Source organism: Strongylocentrotus purpuratus, unplaced genomic scaffold (assembly GCF_000002235.5).
Source record: "Strongylocentrotus purpuratus isolate Spur 01 unplaced genomic scaffold, Spur_5.0 spur5_scaffold_5, whole genome shotgun sequence".
Taxonomy (NCBI): Eukaryota; Metazoa; Echinodermata; class Echinoidea; order Camarodonta; family Strongylocentrotidae; genus Strongylocentrotus; species Strongylocentrotus purpuratus.
This window is the reverse complement of record NW_022145611.1, coordinates 44,490,520-44,506,940: the sequence shown is the minus strand read 5'-3', so window position 1 is coordinate 44,506,940 and position 16,421 is coordinate 44,490,520. Positions and strand designations below refer to the sequence as shown.

At 35.9% G+C, this 16,421-nt stretch overlaps 1 protein-coding gene across 3 annotated transcripts; it reads left to right on the top strand.

The window, feature by feature from the left end:
- Positions 1 to 3,428: 3,428 nt before the first annotated feature.
- Positions 3,429 to 12,895, top strand: LOC115929659 (synaptotagmin-14-like). 3 transcript variants are annotated; one of them, XM_030999374.1, is made up of 3 exons: positions 3,429 to 3,614; positions 4,045 to 4,194; positions 7,547 to 7,698. In XM_030999374.1, exons 1-3 carry the CDS (start codon positions 3,521 to 3,523, stop codon positions 7,660 to 7,662), a joined length of 360 nt encoding a protein of 119 aa, XP_030855234.1. In that variant the 5' UTR covers positions 3,429 to 3,520; the 3' UTR covers positions 7,663 to 7,698. The 3 variants fall into 3 exon arrangements, with proteins under 3 accessions (XP_030855234.1, XP_030855235.1, XP_030855236.1); XM_030999375.1 differs by lacking the exon at positions 7,547 to 7,698 and adding an exon at positions 11,488 to 12,895 and having other exon boundaries at positions 3,430 to 3,614; XM_030999376.1 differs by lacking the exon at positions 7,547 to 7,698 and adding an exon at positions 4,808 to 6,930 and having other exon boundaries at positions 3,430 to 3,614.
- Positions 12,896 to 16,421: the final 3,526 nt, after the last annotated feature.

Below are 16,421 nucleotides of genomic sequence, written 5' to 3'. Positions count from 1 at the left end.
GGTGAATGAAGAGCACTGATAACATTGGATTTCACATTTTAACTTGTATGTGTTATTTAATCAACAATGAATGTGGACACCGAGTTATGTACGTGACAGTTTATACAGTTATGTTTTTTTTTCTTCAATAAGACCACCTATATTTAGCTATTTGTCATGGTAAGGTAGTAAAAAAAAAATGTATAAGACATACACACGTCTGATTTGGCGAGAAGAATATTACAAAATATTGCAGTTTGAACTTTTTCATGTCATGTACATAACTAAGACACCGTTATGAAAAGACACCGAGTTATGTACGTTACTACCAATCAAAAAATTAAAATAAATTATCATAAATAAATTTATTTATTTCTTACAGCATGAATTGCACCTTCTGCATAAAACAAACATATATTGAATTTAAGGTACAAGAAGTTATTATTTGTATGTAAAACTACTTACTTTTGGTGTCCACAGTTATGTACGATTAAGTACAGAAATCTTACATTTCAGTCGTGAAATAGTAGTTTACAAACTATTTACACATTGCAAATTATGTTTCATTCAGGAAACACATCATTCCTTCAATTCTCGCTACCCTAAATAGGTACGAAAATCTCGAAATTCGCGAGACGAGGTAATTTTCACTCTCTCGGGTCGTCACTACAACTTCGGTATAGAGTCCCATCCCGCTGGCGCTAGCACCTGTGTTCGCTGTGCAGAGTTTTCACGCACGCTAAAATCGATGCCAATCAGTGCAGCCTCACAAAAGAAAACCATCGTCACTGATGTCAAAAGACGCAAAAAACAACGAATGAAATGTTCAAATAGACGTTGAAATATTTGAAGAAAAAAAACAAGACCGAGCAGACGACATATTCGGTGCATACACGTTGTGTGGCGACGGCGTTTTACGTTTGCGCTATCGCGCCTAGTAATATAGCGCCTGCACAGGAAGCTGTAATGTCAAAAAGCTATCCCATAATGCAATGCGCGTTTTCAGGATTTTCCCCGGATCTCGGCAGAATCGCTATTTGGGGTAGCGAGAATTGAAGTCATTATCAGACTAATGCAAAACCTATCTGACAATGAGGCAAAGAGAAAGCATGTAGAGAATAAGATGTACTGTACATAACTCAGTGTCCACATTTGTTTTGGCCATATTCTAATAACTAAATTGAAAAATGTTGATATGGAAATGGTTTTAATTTTTGTTTACGGTATGTTTTAACATCTAATGTACTTTGTCAGAAAAAAGGAAAAATTATAAGGGAAATATCAGCATGAAGTGGACACCGAGTTACATGTATGTACGTAAAAATTTTGATGATGTGATATTTAGCTACTAATTGCCGTTTAACGGTAATTTGTTAAGGTCTGATTTTTTAGCTATGTGTTGCAAAATGTTTGCAGATTACAAAAATAATGTTGCCACAGTCTATAATTGAATTTTAAAATTCACCTCATATATGTAACACTTTTGTGCCCTTTATCAGAACCATGCACACATAGTTTAATACATGTTGTAAACTTGTTAGCCCCACATAGGGATAGAAACCATTAAACAATTTCTTAAGAACACTCATCAGATTTTCACTTAACTGTGAAATACTTGTGAATGAAGTTTGATGGTGATTTTTTTGTTGGAATTGTATTCTTATGGGAAATTTTCTCTTATTTCAAATCACTGCCACTACTATAAGATAAAATAGATTTTGCAAGAGTACAATTTGATGTGTATACATTTAACATTTGCCTCTCCAGTTTTCATAAAGACACATAATTTGTATGTTGTGTAATCTCTTACAGTGTACTGTATGCTGTGGTAGTTACGTAGTCATTCAGTGATAGATTGTGTGGGGTGGGAGGAGGGGAATTCAAGATTTTGAATCCTCCACCTCCTCCTCCTCCACCTCCTCCTCCTCCACCTCCCCTTTCCCCTCCTCCTCCCCTTTCCTTTCCTTCCCCCTCCTCCCCCTTCCTCCCCTTTCCCCTCCTCCTCCCCTGTCCCCTACTCCTCCCCTTTCCCCTCCTCCTCCCCTTTCCCCTCCTCCTCCCCTTCCCCTCCTCCTCCCCTTTCCCCTCCTCCCCTGTCCCCTCCTCCTCCCCTGTCCCCTACTCCTCCCCTTTCCCCTCCTTCTCCCCTTTCCCCTCCTTCTCCCCTTTCCCCTACTCCTCCCCTTCCCCTCCTCCTGCCCTGTTCCCTACTCCTCCCCTTTCCCCTCCTCCTCCCCTTTCCCCTCCTCCTCCCCTTCCCCTCCTCCCCTGTCCCCTACTCCTCCCCTGTCCCCTACTCCTCCCCTTTCCCCTCCTCCTCCCCTTTCCCCTCCTCCTCCCCTTTCCCCCTCCTCCCCTTTTCCCTCCTCCTCCCCTTTCCCCTACTCCTCCCCTTTCCCCTCCTCCTCCCCTGTCCCCTACTCCTCCCCTTTCCCCTCCTCCTCCCATTTCCCCTCCTCCTCCCCTGTACCCTACTCCTCCCCTTTCCCCTCCTCCTCCCCTTTCCCCTCCTCCTCCCCTTTCCCCTCCTCCCCTTTCCCCTCCTCCCCTGTCCCCTCCTCCCCTGTCCCCTCCCCTCCCCTTTCCCCTCCCCCTCCCCTTTCCCCTCCCCCTCCCCTTCCCCTTTCCCTCCCCCTCCCCTTTCCCCTCTTCCTCCCTTTCCCCTCCTCCTCCCCTGTCCCCTCCTTCCTTTCCCCTCCTCCTCCCCTTTCCCCTCCTCCCCCCTTTCCCCTCCTCCTCCCCTTTCCCCTCCTCCCCCCTTTCCCCTCCTCCTCCCCTTTCCCCTCCCCCTCCCCCTTTCCCCTCCTCCCCCCTTTCCCCTCCTCCTCCCCTTTCCCCTCCCCCTCCCCCTTTCCCCTCCTCCTCCCCTTTCCCCTCATCCTCCCCTGTCCCCTCCTCCCTTTCCCCTCATCCTCCCCTGTCCATTCCTCCCTTTTCCCTCCTCCTCCCCTTTCCCCTCCTCCCCCCCCCCCCCCCCCCCCTGTCCCCTACTCCTCCCCTTTCCCCTCCTCCTCCTCCTCCCTCGCCCTCCCTCTCCCCCACCTCACCTTCCTTTCCTCTTGCCCTTCCTCTTCCCCTGTGCCTTTCCCCTCTGTCATTCCTTTTTCACTGCCCTTGCCCCTGCCCCTGCCCCTGCCCCTGCCCCTGCCCCTGCCCCTGCCCCTGCCCCTGCCCCGGCCCCGGCTTCTGCCTAATACTTTGTGGCAAGATGTGAATAAACATTTCAACAAGGTGTCAATTTGTGCCTTGTGTGATTAAATGCTACATATTTGGCCTCTCAGCTGTATATAGGTGTGCTAGGATTGTCACAATGTGATAGATATAAGGGCCATTAATACAATCAATACCATCATTTGAGTATCATTGTTATAAATAGTAAAAGAAAAAGAAACCATTTGATTTAATTTTGTGTGGACTCATAAATACTTTTTTCAAAGATACTAATTCAACTCTTTTTCATTGACTCCTTCTAGTTCCCCTGGCAGCTCTGATCTTCCTGGGTGTTATCTTCATCTTTCTCACGTTCCTGGTACTTCTCTTCATGTACCTCAACCGTATTGCTTGCTTTGCTAGCTGCGGAGGGTGTCCTTGTATGGAGGAGAAGAAGAAGAAGAAGGAGAAACAAGCCATTCTGGGTAATGCAGCAAGTCAATTTGTTTTACTGGATGTATACTGATTCACATGTATCTTTCAATTTTAATAAGTGTAATCAATCAGTGAATTACACATTTATCATATAAAAATAAACAGCAATTCAATTTCCTACCATATATACAGACACCCTTTTTTATGTAAGCACAAAATTAAAACAACACATATTTTTCTTATGTTTGGTCATTTATCTAATTATTCTTGTAATGTCTATGATAATGATGATGTCAGCATGTCATTAGGTTGTTTTTTGCAGTGACCCTTGATTGCAAGACAGGTGTTAATTTTTTTTGTTGAGAAATCAGCATCTCTCTTTCTCTTTTTATTTTGTTACCTCTTGTTCTCTTTTGCTCTCCTCCTTTCTTTACTGTGTTTCCCTCTCTCCATCTTGCTGTTGATATGTTAACCCTCCAGGTGAGAGCTTTGGATATGAGGATGAAGGGTCTTCATCTGACAGTGAGGATGAGACCATTCTCCGGTATCAACAATCCCTCCTACCTCCTAAGAGTAAACAACCTACCATCAGCACCAAACTCAAGAGAAACACAACCATCACTATTGGAGGTATGTCCATTTATTTACTATTTTAAGATGCTCTGTAACTATCAAGATTATTGTTGGTATACAAATTTATCTCAACTTAATTTGATCTTGTGACAGTGTACCAAAGTGTTGGTCATTCCCAAGTAATTATTTAAGAAATAAAACAACAAAAATATAAAAACAAACAACAAAAATCCATATCAAACAAACAAATCAAAACAAACCAAGAAACAATACATTTGTTTGGATAGTATAGGATAAGGACACTTTAGCACAGTTGCTCATATATACTTTTCATTGATGGGTATTTTCTCACAAACCTCTAACCATAAAATACATGTATAGGAAAATTGGCAAAAAGGCTAAGGTGTCTAACCCAACATTATGTTTACCCAAAGTACACTATAGATATTCATGAATATATGCTTTATGAATGTAGATAATTAATGTTTGTTGTTGTTTTCTTCTGATTTGTCTCCTTCTCACCCTCTCTGTATATTTGAATGTTGTGTTGTATGGATGGTTGCAACTAGTCACTTTGCTCTCTTTCTGTTTCTCCTTATTTGTTTGTATACTGTGTTATGGTGCTTGTGACTGTATTTCTCACTTTTCTATTTTCTCTTGATTACATCAGGACAATCATCTCACATGTAATCCATGCAAGCATGTTTGTAGATCTATACTACATGGTCTATTATGTACAATGACGTTTTTATGTTTTCTCATCTTTGAAGTTGCTGAAAAGAGGCATATTAGATTCTCCATTTACATTCAGTATCATAAAATGGGGCTCTATATTTATTTTGTATATCAGAGATAGTGCTTTATGAGGTTTATGAGGGACATGTGTGATATGTATGCCACTCTAAATATTTATATAAAAAAAGAAAAGATTTTCTTAAAAATGAATTTGATGTATTCCTTGTACCTATGATCGGGATTCATGCATTGTGCAGCTGGAGGTACATATAATGTGGTATCAAAATCTGAAATGAAACCATGTACGTGAAGTATAACAACACAAATAGTAGTATATGGGTCTCATTTTGACTGCCCATTTGTGTTAAGTGCTGAGGTTAAAGGCCAGATCATGCTGCATTCGAGTGGGTAAATTGGTACTGGATCAACATTATCACTAATAGCATGCTGAGAAGGGACTTCACTGTCATCATATAGTATACATCTTACTTTTCAGATAGCAGAATTACATTAAACATATATTATATCAAGGAACTTTATACAAGCAAAGAAAATTTATGAGAGCAGGCCTGCATGTGACTTGTGTTTTCAAATGTGTTTAAAGATAGTCTATCCAAATGATAGTAAAGGGGCGTTTGAGTTGGTAATGTTAGCAATATAATTATTATTATTATCATCATAATCACCATAGCCATTATTAACATAGTTATAATTTCATCATCATTATCATCACCATAGCAATCTTAGTAGTAAATATGGTTAGTTTACATGTTTTGTATTTTCCATGACACTGAAAGAAGTAAAACAAAATCACACAATATTTAGAGTAAATTTAATATATGTAAAATGATTGGCCTCAAACAAGACAGAGATCCAACTTGAAATATTTTTATATGGTCATGCTAGAGAAAGCAGAGATAAGGGCTGAACTAAAGCAGAGAGTAGGGCTGAATTAAAAGCAGAACGTTTGTCATCTGGAAGGCAGCTTGAGAAAGATGCAGTTTCATATGACTACTGGAAATATATTTAGAATAAAATAGGTATCGACTATAATGTTTCATTTTTTAAAACAGATTTGATTCATTCATTATTCTCCCTGATTTCTTGAGATATCTGTGATAGTTTAACTTCTTTCAAATATTCACCATGAAAACTGATGGAGAAAGAAATGTTACTTTCGCTGTTTTAATACTTTGAGCACAGTTGAAAAAAAAACATGAATAGGTATTATGAACTAAATGCCTGTACATAATGATTAGTAGGCTACCGATGCTACAAACATCTGGCTGTCACGTTACTTCATCAACTTTATCACATATTTTTAGTAGAAAATGTAGTTTAGGAGTAACATTGGAGAGGCATTTGATTTTACTTTTTCTTTGTTTCTTTTTCTTAAGGGTATTTTTATTCATTGCCAATAGATACCTTTCCTGTTTTATGTATGGCAGTCAGTTTTATTCAATTCATTCATACTCTTTGAGATTGGTTTAGTTAGTGACGTACATTCAGATTAGACTGAGACTGGTTCCACTGGTATGGTCAATTAAATATTGTTTGCTGGTCATCATTAGTTTTGAACAGGTGCCTCTAGTTTTATTATAGTTAGACGATCGATCTACAACTTATGAACACTATATTAAGATATATTAATAAGATTGAGAATAGTATAATAGGGAGAGCTAAAGGTAAAAGTGTAGCAATAACTGTAATTAATGATACTGAAGTAGAAATTCAGTAGTTATATATTTTCATACTTTAAGCAATAAATGAAGAGATATGCTTTGTGAAATAAATTAGTAGACCTATTTTCTTACATTAGAAAATGAACTTGATCTCCTGTCCCTTTTAAAATCAATGTCTGGATTTGTCACAGATGGTAGTTCCCATTCAAAGTACAATAATACTAGAATCCACACTACCATAACCACTCAAGTTCACAAAAATTACAGCAGTGTATCCAGAAAACAATCTTAAAGCTTGGTGATTTGATGAAACTTTATGCTATATGTGTATATTGTTTGAGTTTATTAAAGGTATATTCTATGAGCATAAATGTTATGCATAAATATTGTCGGATTGGTCTTATTTTATAATTGACTGAGCTTTTGTAAACTAAAGCCGATTTATTTCCCTCTGTACAATGGATCACCTCATGAATAGATAGAAAATATATCAATATTGTTAATTTCTTTGTTGAATAGTAGGTTGTAAAAGGTTTTATAATTCTTTTATAGACTTTCTATAAAAAGTAATGGATTTTTAATGAGTTTCTTAAATACTCTTGCTTCAGAATAATTTTGAATATTATATTTAAACATCATTCTTATCACGATTATCACGATAATCATTGTAAGATTGGTATAAAAGTGCTATTTAATTCACCCATGTCCTTTCTTTTGTCTTTTAGCAAGAACATTGTATGAAAAAAGTACATAATCTACATTTATCAGTCATTATCAGCTGTAGCTTGTTAATACAAAAAGTGACAAATATATATTTAATGTTGAAATTCATAGTCAATATACTACATGTAGGTATTATTCTATGAACATGTGGGAAGAAAAATAAAGCGGTAAATATGGAAAACTTGATTTAATATCTTTGGGAATTTCAAGAGAATTAAGCTGTTGAACTTATAAATCTACTGTTCTTGATTGGAATGCATCATACGAAGGAGAGGAATTCATGTATGTACATGATGTAGAAGATGGAACAGGAGAACACCAAGATGCTCAGAGGAGTTTCTTAGAGAGGGATGGAGATATGGAAATGACAGGTGAACTGGTCTGAAAATAAAAACTTGGGTGATGTGATTTTAACAATTTACCCCCTCTGTCTTCCTTCTTCCTAATATTATTTGCAGTTTCGATAACCCATTGAATATTAAGCTTAAGATACATGTAATTCAAGACGAATCCCATGGGATAAGTGTATAGGATGAAAATGTCACCATCTTTACATCTAGATGCAGATAAACTAATCCTAGTGTTTTAACAAATGAGTATGGAGTGTTTATGTGATTACATACATTAATGAAATGAATGTGAGTGAGAGGGAGTGTTAGAGAGAGAGAGAGAGAGAGAGCACATGACCAACTAGATATGAAGAGATTTAATGTGAATAATATGTTTTTTTAACAGTGCAGTTCCAGCTTTAAAGGTACTATGTCCGTTTTGCAGCCAACCTCAAATTCTGTAGAACTTTGCAGGAATTATGAATATGTCATGTATGTCCTATCTGTGAAATTTAAACGTTAGCAGTGTCCTAATATTCAAATTCTGCAAGGAAACCCGTTAACTTGCTAGACTTCACTGTCAGACACTATTGAGTGACTGACAGGCTTTTTTCTTCTTTGGTAATAATATACATAACATGAGCTGTATGAGCATTTGTCTACATCAATAACCCACTTCTTGTGATGGCCAAAATTAAACTGATTGAATCTTTGCGCAGTCTAAAACGTATGACCATTCGGTACAATGTTCTGAAAATCAGACTATTACTTACTGGCTCTATAGCTCTTAAGTCGTTTCGACTACTAATAGTCGTTATTTTCCCACTTAAAGACATTTTCAAGCCCCCTTTTTTTACGGAAGTTATAAATTAGTATTATCTTTCAAATGCCGTTGGAATTTAACCTTTTCATTTTTTTGGCCTGCAAATGGGACATAGTACCTTTAATGCTAATTTGAATTTGATTTGCGAATGAATATCTCGATCACTGACTATAAGTTAATTTTATCTCAAAATAGTCATCTCAGTTTTATGAATTTTTTTATTTTTAAAAATTAAAGTCTAAATGCCTTTACTACATGTATGCTATGCTGCATATACTTTTGTGACGTGGATCCATATGCTGAGGAAGAAAAAAAAACATAGTGCTATATTTGATTCATGTTGTGTGTTTGGAGCCTCAAGGTCATTATCTCATATACTATTAAACAGAGTTATTTCCCTGTATGCTCCAAGCAGACGATCATACAGGGTTGAAAATAGCCTTCAATTTTCCATATGTGTTCATTCAGTTGAAACTAATAGCACGTGTAAAAAAAAAAAAGAGAAGGGAGGGGATCGTGAAGCCATATTGGTATTTATTATACAATATGTTTGAATGGAAAGGCAATCCTGGAAGCAAGTTGAATTTAGCAAATTAAAAGAAGATATGGTAGAGAAACAGATCAGTAAAAGCTTGAGGAAAATATGATTCAGGATAACATGTTTTTTAAGGTTTGAAGTGGTAAATCAAGCATATTATTGGGAATTTTTTGATACCCCTTACAAGCAGCTCACTATGTTTAAATTTTAAAAGGATAAATTAATTCTTTACCCTATACTATAGCTGTAGATACCATTGGATGCATGTTTGTACACACAACAGCCTTCATGGAAAAAGATCTCAGTATTCTTAATCATTAACCAACAGGAGGTATATGTGGAACAAGTAAGAGCTGATCGCAATGGAGTTCATAAAATTTGCCACTTGTGTTTAATTGATTGCAAATGTAAAAATTGTATTTTATCAGACTTTGTTCCTTCTTTTACACTAACATGGTATTTTTCATATTCAAATGAGCTTAATTCATATTGATATTACAATGTTTCTTGAATAGAGTTGTCTCATGCTTTTCTTGTGTTCTTTCAAATATAGTGAACGGTGTATTGTTCCCTAACCTTGCAATTTTTTGCAAATATTTTGTATTCATGTCGCAAAAGACAATTTATGCAATTTTCACTGATGTGTTGATATATCTTATACTGATATAGGGTGTGAAAGAAAGCAGCTGGAGTGAGTGTAATGGTTGTACACCAGGTATAGACTTACCATATCACATACTGTCCATAAAATAGTTGTACTTCCAGTCTGAATCACACTTAGAATCCCGACACAGCACTAATATCCTTTGGCAAGATATTAACCTGCACTTGCTACCCTCCACCCAGGTGTTAAATGGGTACCGGTAGGATACAACCGTCATTGTCGGTCAAACGGTTTTAAGCTTAAGTAAGGCCTGGCTGGAATGCTCCCCAGGGAGTGAAGATTGTGCACACAGTGTGTGCGGGCAAGTATTGAATCCAATGATGATAATAATGGTAATAATGCATCTGTAAAGCGCTTAGAGACATCATAGATATATAAAGCGCTATATAAAAGCAGAGTTGTTATAATTAGTAGCCTATTAATGGTATATAGACTATCCTGTGCAAGGATGAGATTAAAGACCACATCCGAACTGAAAAATGAAACGATGAATTATATATCAACGAAAAGCTTATAAACCATAGATTACAATAATATCAATATGCTATTTTAGTGTCTGTCAGAGGAGTATCAGCTCTCTAAAAAATCAAAATCTAAAGCTTTGAAAATCGGAAGTCGTTGACCTAAAAAACTTGCTATTGACATGATGACATCATCTTGTGTAACATTTAACATATTTACATATTTACAGTTAGAAATATAAACACATGACAAAAAATAATCATCCTTAATTTTTATATTTTCTTATTATAAATAAAAGAAAATATAATGGCAAAAATAGTCTATTCTGACGAATTGCCAAATAAAACCAAATCAAGTAGAAGTTGTACCTGCTAGCATTAAACTAAATATTGGTATCGATATTGGTCTGCTCGGAGTCGGTTAAGGATGTGAAATTAATTAATTCAGAAATGGTTTTGATAGAAATGGAACAAATATGCAGTCAAAAATATGTGGAATTAAAGTACCAGTAACTTTTTCTTTTCCACAGTTTAATATAGAAAAATGCTGTTAGGGCAAAATAAATCTAAAATTTTCATTTGGAGAATTATAGTATTCACTTTTGGGCCTGGAGACATCTGAAGAGAATTTCCTGTCATGTTGTTGATACTATAATCCTTCCTTCATAATGTTACCTTTTATGACAAGTGATACACTGAATAATGGCTAATAAGTGATAATGAAATACATGACCAAAATTTATGCTTTCCTTTTGTGTACATATTCCTACTCATTTTTCTGTTGCAATAAATTTTGTATCTCTTCATGTCATCATGAGCAATTCATTTCATAATAACATTTATGTGAGCTTATAAATGTTACCACTAATAAAAAAAGAGATCAGGAAAATTGAAGATTCCAAAATTTAATGAGAGAGTGCCATAAATTATCCATGATATGTCACCTTCACCCATAATCTGTTGAAATTAAAGAAAATCATTCAGTTTTGTTGCCTTGTGAACTGTGCTAAAATCATAATTGAGATATTGATTGTGGACTATTGTTTTCATGCTGTATTCTGGGAAGTCCGGCCCAAAAGATGGCCTTGGAGTTGGTTTGTTATGATGTATGGCAGGGGATGACGTGTGGTATATCATATGTCATTACATCTATTTACATTTAATTGAAGAACAGTATTAGACGTTTAGTGTGGAGGGGAAGATCTCAGGTATTGTGGATGTGAATTATATGGCTTCTATATTGAAGAGGATATCATTTGGAGTATAAATGGAATAAATATTCAGGTAGCAGCTAGACTGCAATATATGACATATGTTTATATGTACTGACGTATTGCAAACCAATCACCTGTTGTTTCCTAAACACTTCTCAACCGGGTTTATTGATTTCTTCAGAGCTGTACCTCTCTCTCTTGCTGATTGTAGCTGTATAACAATACAACATTGATTGTACAGCCAAGGATGATTCTGTTAGGAAAGATGGCCATTCTCTAGTGGACTCTTCCCCATTTATACAGTCTTCAGATGGTGGACTGAGCAGTGCTTTGATCTGCCTGGAGTAAGAAAGACGGTAGTCATCTGACTTTGCCGATGCATCAGACAATGCTTTGCTTCTGAAATTTCATCTAGTAGTTCCCACTAATGAGATTGTGTATTGTTGTTTGGTGGTGAAAGAATACATTGAATAAAGCTCATCAAATGATGTGATGTTCTGTGGCAGAGCAGATCTACATCACTCTTTCTATGTGTTATCTTGAGACAATCTAGTTGCAATGGCTTTTGATGAATTCACCACGTTTATAGGAAGCTTCATCAGCTCCCTACGTCCAAACAAGGATGAAACAATCGCTGACCCTTCAGAGAAAGAGAGCATGTTACATGAAGAAGACAGGGAGCAATCAAATAGACTATATGATGATGATGGAGATGATGATGCTGGAGACCAGATGCTGGCTGACAGACAGTATTCCAGTGAGCCTGGTTATGGGTATGACTATGATGATGCAGGGGTGGAGACTTTAGAAGGTGGAGAAGATGATTTAGAGACTATCCAGGAAGGTCAAGTCCTGTATCTACCACCAGCTCACATGTATGCTACAGACAGTGAACAGTGTTTAAGTGAAGGAACATCAAACTCTGATCTAAGCGATATTACTAGTTCCAAGAGTCTTCCAGTGACCAGACGGATTAGTAATGATCATCGATATCAACTCTTACCAAGGAGTGGCTCAGAAATTCTAAATGTTGCAACAAGAGACAGGAACCACAAGAGGAAGATTAAGATTACTCAACATTATTCACCCAGGGGTTACTATGGTATGTCTAACAGTCTAATTATTAGAGTTCTACAAAATAACTGCATACAATGTTTTTAATGACATGGTAGAAGTATAGATTTTATAGAAATTTTAGTAAGATATTGCTTTTCCCAAATGGTATCTTGACAACATTTGAGTGAATTAGATATAACATTGTCTGAAATAGTTTTAGAGCATTTTCTCAGTTGGTGAGTTCATTTGCTATGGAAACTTCGAATGAAATGAAACATGTGTAAATATGACAGTGAGGGATAGTGTTACAAGCTCTCGCACAACCGTAGTGTTAGAGTCCTGAGGACGTGTAAATATATGTCCATTTCATGAATTTTAATATAAAGGGGGAAGTCCATTCTGGTATTAAGTTGGTTTTTATTCAAGAAAAAAATGTGAGAAACGGAGCAGTGAAAGCTGCAGTAAAATCCAATAAAAATAGTTAAATATTTTTGGAGTTGATATTGATCAAACACAAATTGCCTACCGTACTTTGCTCTGTACTAAAAATAATCCATGAACTTTTTCTATTTTTTCTCTTAAAGGTAATACAAAGTTTTGGGAAATTTTCAAAATTGGATGGATTTATTTATTTTTTATTTATTTATTTATAACACATCTTTAAAAAGAAGGGTAGCCCAATCAGCAAACAAATACTGGTTTTCGTTGAGGCCCTTCATGACACAAACAAGTATATACATTTCATCAACATATCAAAATATAAATAAATATAGAAAATTACAAAATTCGATTTTAACAAACAAAAAATTGCAAACCAGGTTATAAATAAGGATTTGATTATAAAGAATAACGAAATGATTAAAATGTATATGATACAAATATAAAAATATAAATAAATATAGAAAGTTACAAAATACGATTTTAACAAACTAAAATTGCAAACCAGGTTATATAAAAGGATTTGAACATAGAGAATAACGAAATTAGTAAAATGTATATGATACAAATATGTAAATGCCATATATCCTATTGAAGCAAACAGTAACAAGTTATTAAAACAAAAACAACAAAAAACAAAAAACAAAAAACAAAAAAACAACAGCAACATACAACCACAATAACAAACCAACAAGAGAAAACAAGAAGAAGATATGATAAAATATATAAAAAGAGGAGAAAAAGAAGAGTTATATCATACCATAATCATATTAAAATGTGGATGTCTTTTGCCATTTTGCCAATTCTTGTTTAAATGGTTTCATATTTTTGATAAATCGAATACGTTCGGGTAATTTATTCCAGTTTGATGGACCTGTGACAAGAAATGACTTCTGATAAAAGGTCGTACGAACATGTGGCATCCTAATTAGCATCTTATTTGTGCTCCTTGTTGTTCGAGATGATATCGCTTCAATATAAATAAACTTATCACCTAGTACTTCAGGTGCAGCTTTATGTAAGCATTTATGAATCATGCAACAAGATGCTCTAAAAAACAGATGATCTACTTTCGGCCAGGATAGAATTTCAAACACTTGTTCAGATGGGGTTTCCCAGGAAAAACGAGATATCATATATGCTGCCCTCTTATGTAATCTTTCCAGTTTACTATGGTTTGCTTCAGATCTCCCAGACCAAACGGTACAACAGTACATTAAATGGGGCACTACAAAAGCCCAGTACAGTTTGTTCAATTGTGCTTTATCAAAATAATGTTTACATCGACGAATAGTTCCTAATTTCTGTTTCACAGTTAAAGCAATACTTTCGATATGTTTTTTAAAGTCAAGACTGTTATCAATTATAACTCCCAAACATTTATATGTATATACACATTCCAATTGGCATCTATTTAATTCAATCGACAGCATACTGTTATCTAATGATCTAAGCTTTTGCTTTGATCCTAGCAGCATCGTTTTGGTTTTATCACTATTCAAAATCAACTTATTTTTATTCAGCCAAGAATTCAGTTCACCAAGAGCTTTTGTCAGTTTGAGTTCTACCTCTTGCTTAGTTTTTCCACATACAGAAATAGTAGTATCATCCGCATACATATAAACAATGCCATTTGAGATGGAACATGGGAGGTCATTAACGAATAGAGTAAAAAGGAGCGGGGCCAGGATGGACCCTTGTGGAACTCCCATTGTTATATTTCTAAATGTTGATTTTTCTTTCCCTAATGAGACAAATTGTTGGCGATTTTTCAAGTATGATTCAAACCATTTAATTACATGCGGAGAGCAACCATATTGATGTAATCTATTTAAGAGGAGAGAGTGATTGACTGTATCGAATGCACGTCGGAGATCTATAAAAGCTACACCATTTAAATACCCTTTGTCTACATTGACTGACCACTGGTTAACCATGCACAATAGGGCTGTTTCACATGAGTGCTTAGGACGAAATCCAAATTGGTTCTTATAAAATAGATTATGCTGAGACAGATATTCAAAGATATTTAAATAAACTGCCCTTTCAATTATTTTAGATAAAATCGGCAATATAGACACGGGTCTGTAGTTTTTCATTATGGCTGTATCCCCTCCTTTGGGAATTGGTTGGACTCGGGCTATCTTCCAAGCATCAGGGTATACTGAAGAATGCAAAGACAAATTGAGTATATATACTAAACTTTCCATTACATGAGGAATATCACAGATATATTTCAGTATTTTAACAGAGAGTTCATCATACCCAGTTGCTTTTTTGCAAGTATATGATTTTATCTGTTTGATGACGAAATCTATCGAGATATTTGAAAAGTAAAGTAAATCACCGTTTGTTTGTTTTTCCAGATTTTCTTCAAGTGATTCACATCTCTTAATTGTTTCGGTCTCGAGCTCAAAACCTTTAGTGAGTTCAGAAACAGAGTCAACAAAATACGTATTAAAATATTCGACAACCTCCTTCAAGTCTGATATTTCAACATCGTTTACATTCAATATTATATTTTTAGACTGACTTTTCTTAGTAAGACGTCGCATAACATCCCATAACGCATTTGCGTTTCCTGATTTGTCGTTCAATAATGAAGTAATGTATGATTTTTTAAGATTTTTGAGTTCGCGTGTGATAAGATTTCTGCATTTTTTATATTGTTCCCAAAAATCTGATGACGAGAGCTGTATTGCTTTATCACGAAGGTAGTCCCTCGTGTTCATCAATTTAATGACGTCACCTGTCACCCAAGGACATGGATTATTTCTTAGACGTTTTCTTTTGTATGGTGCACACATATTTACAATTTCCATTATCGGGTTGTACCATATATCCCATGCACAGTTAACATCCTTACACTGATATAATTCTTCAAAATGCACTTGGGAAAGTAAAAAATTGAATTCTGCAAACTCAAAACCCTTAAAATCTCTCCATTCTATGATATTTTCTTTTTGAGTAATATCAGCATCACCGTAAACAGTGAAAATCATATAATGATCACTAAATGATGTTTTTAGCACTCCATTCAAGGAGTGACTTTCTACGTCAGTGGAATATATAAGATCAATAATAGTTTGCGACGTTGTCGTCACTCGTGTTGGAACATCAATCAGTTGATCGAAAAGAAAACCAGACATCATCTCTTCGAGAGATCGTGATAGAGAGTCTATGTTATTTGGACACATATCACAATTTAAGTCTCCAAGTAATATCATTTCCACATCTGTATTGGTGACAGCTTGACTTAACATTCCGTTCAATAAATCAAAGTAACTTGACGACGAATTTGGAGGTCTGTAGATAACACATATAAGAAGTGTTTCTGAATGTTTTGGCGATAATTTTACCCACAGGGCTTCAATATCGTCGCATGTAATATTATTTTCAAACCGGCAACTTACGTCATCTTTCACGTACAGAGCCACACCCCCTCCATGCCGGTTGCGGTCTTTGCGGAAAATATTGTAATTTTCAATGTCTAATTCAGAATCAGATATGGTAGCATCGCATTTGGTTTCAGAGACAGCAACAACATGGAAAGGATTATGTTGAAGTACAATTTTAAGTTCAGATAACTTTGGTACAATTGAATTTATATTAATGTGACAT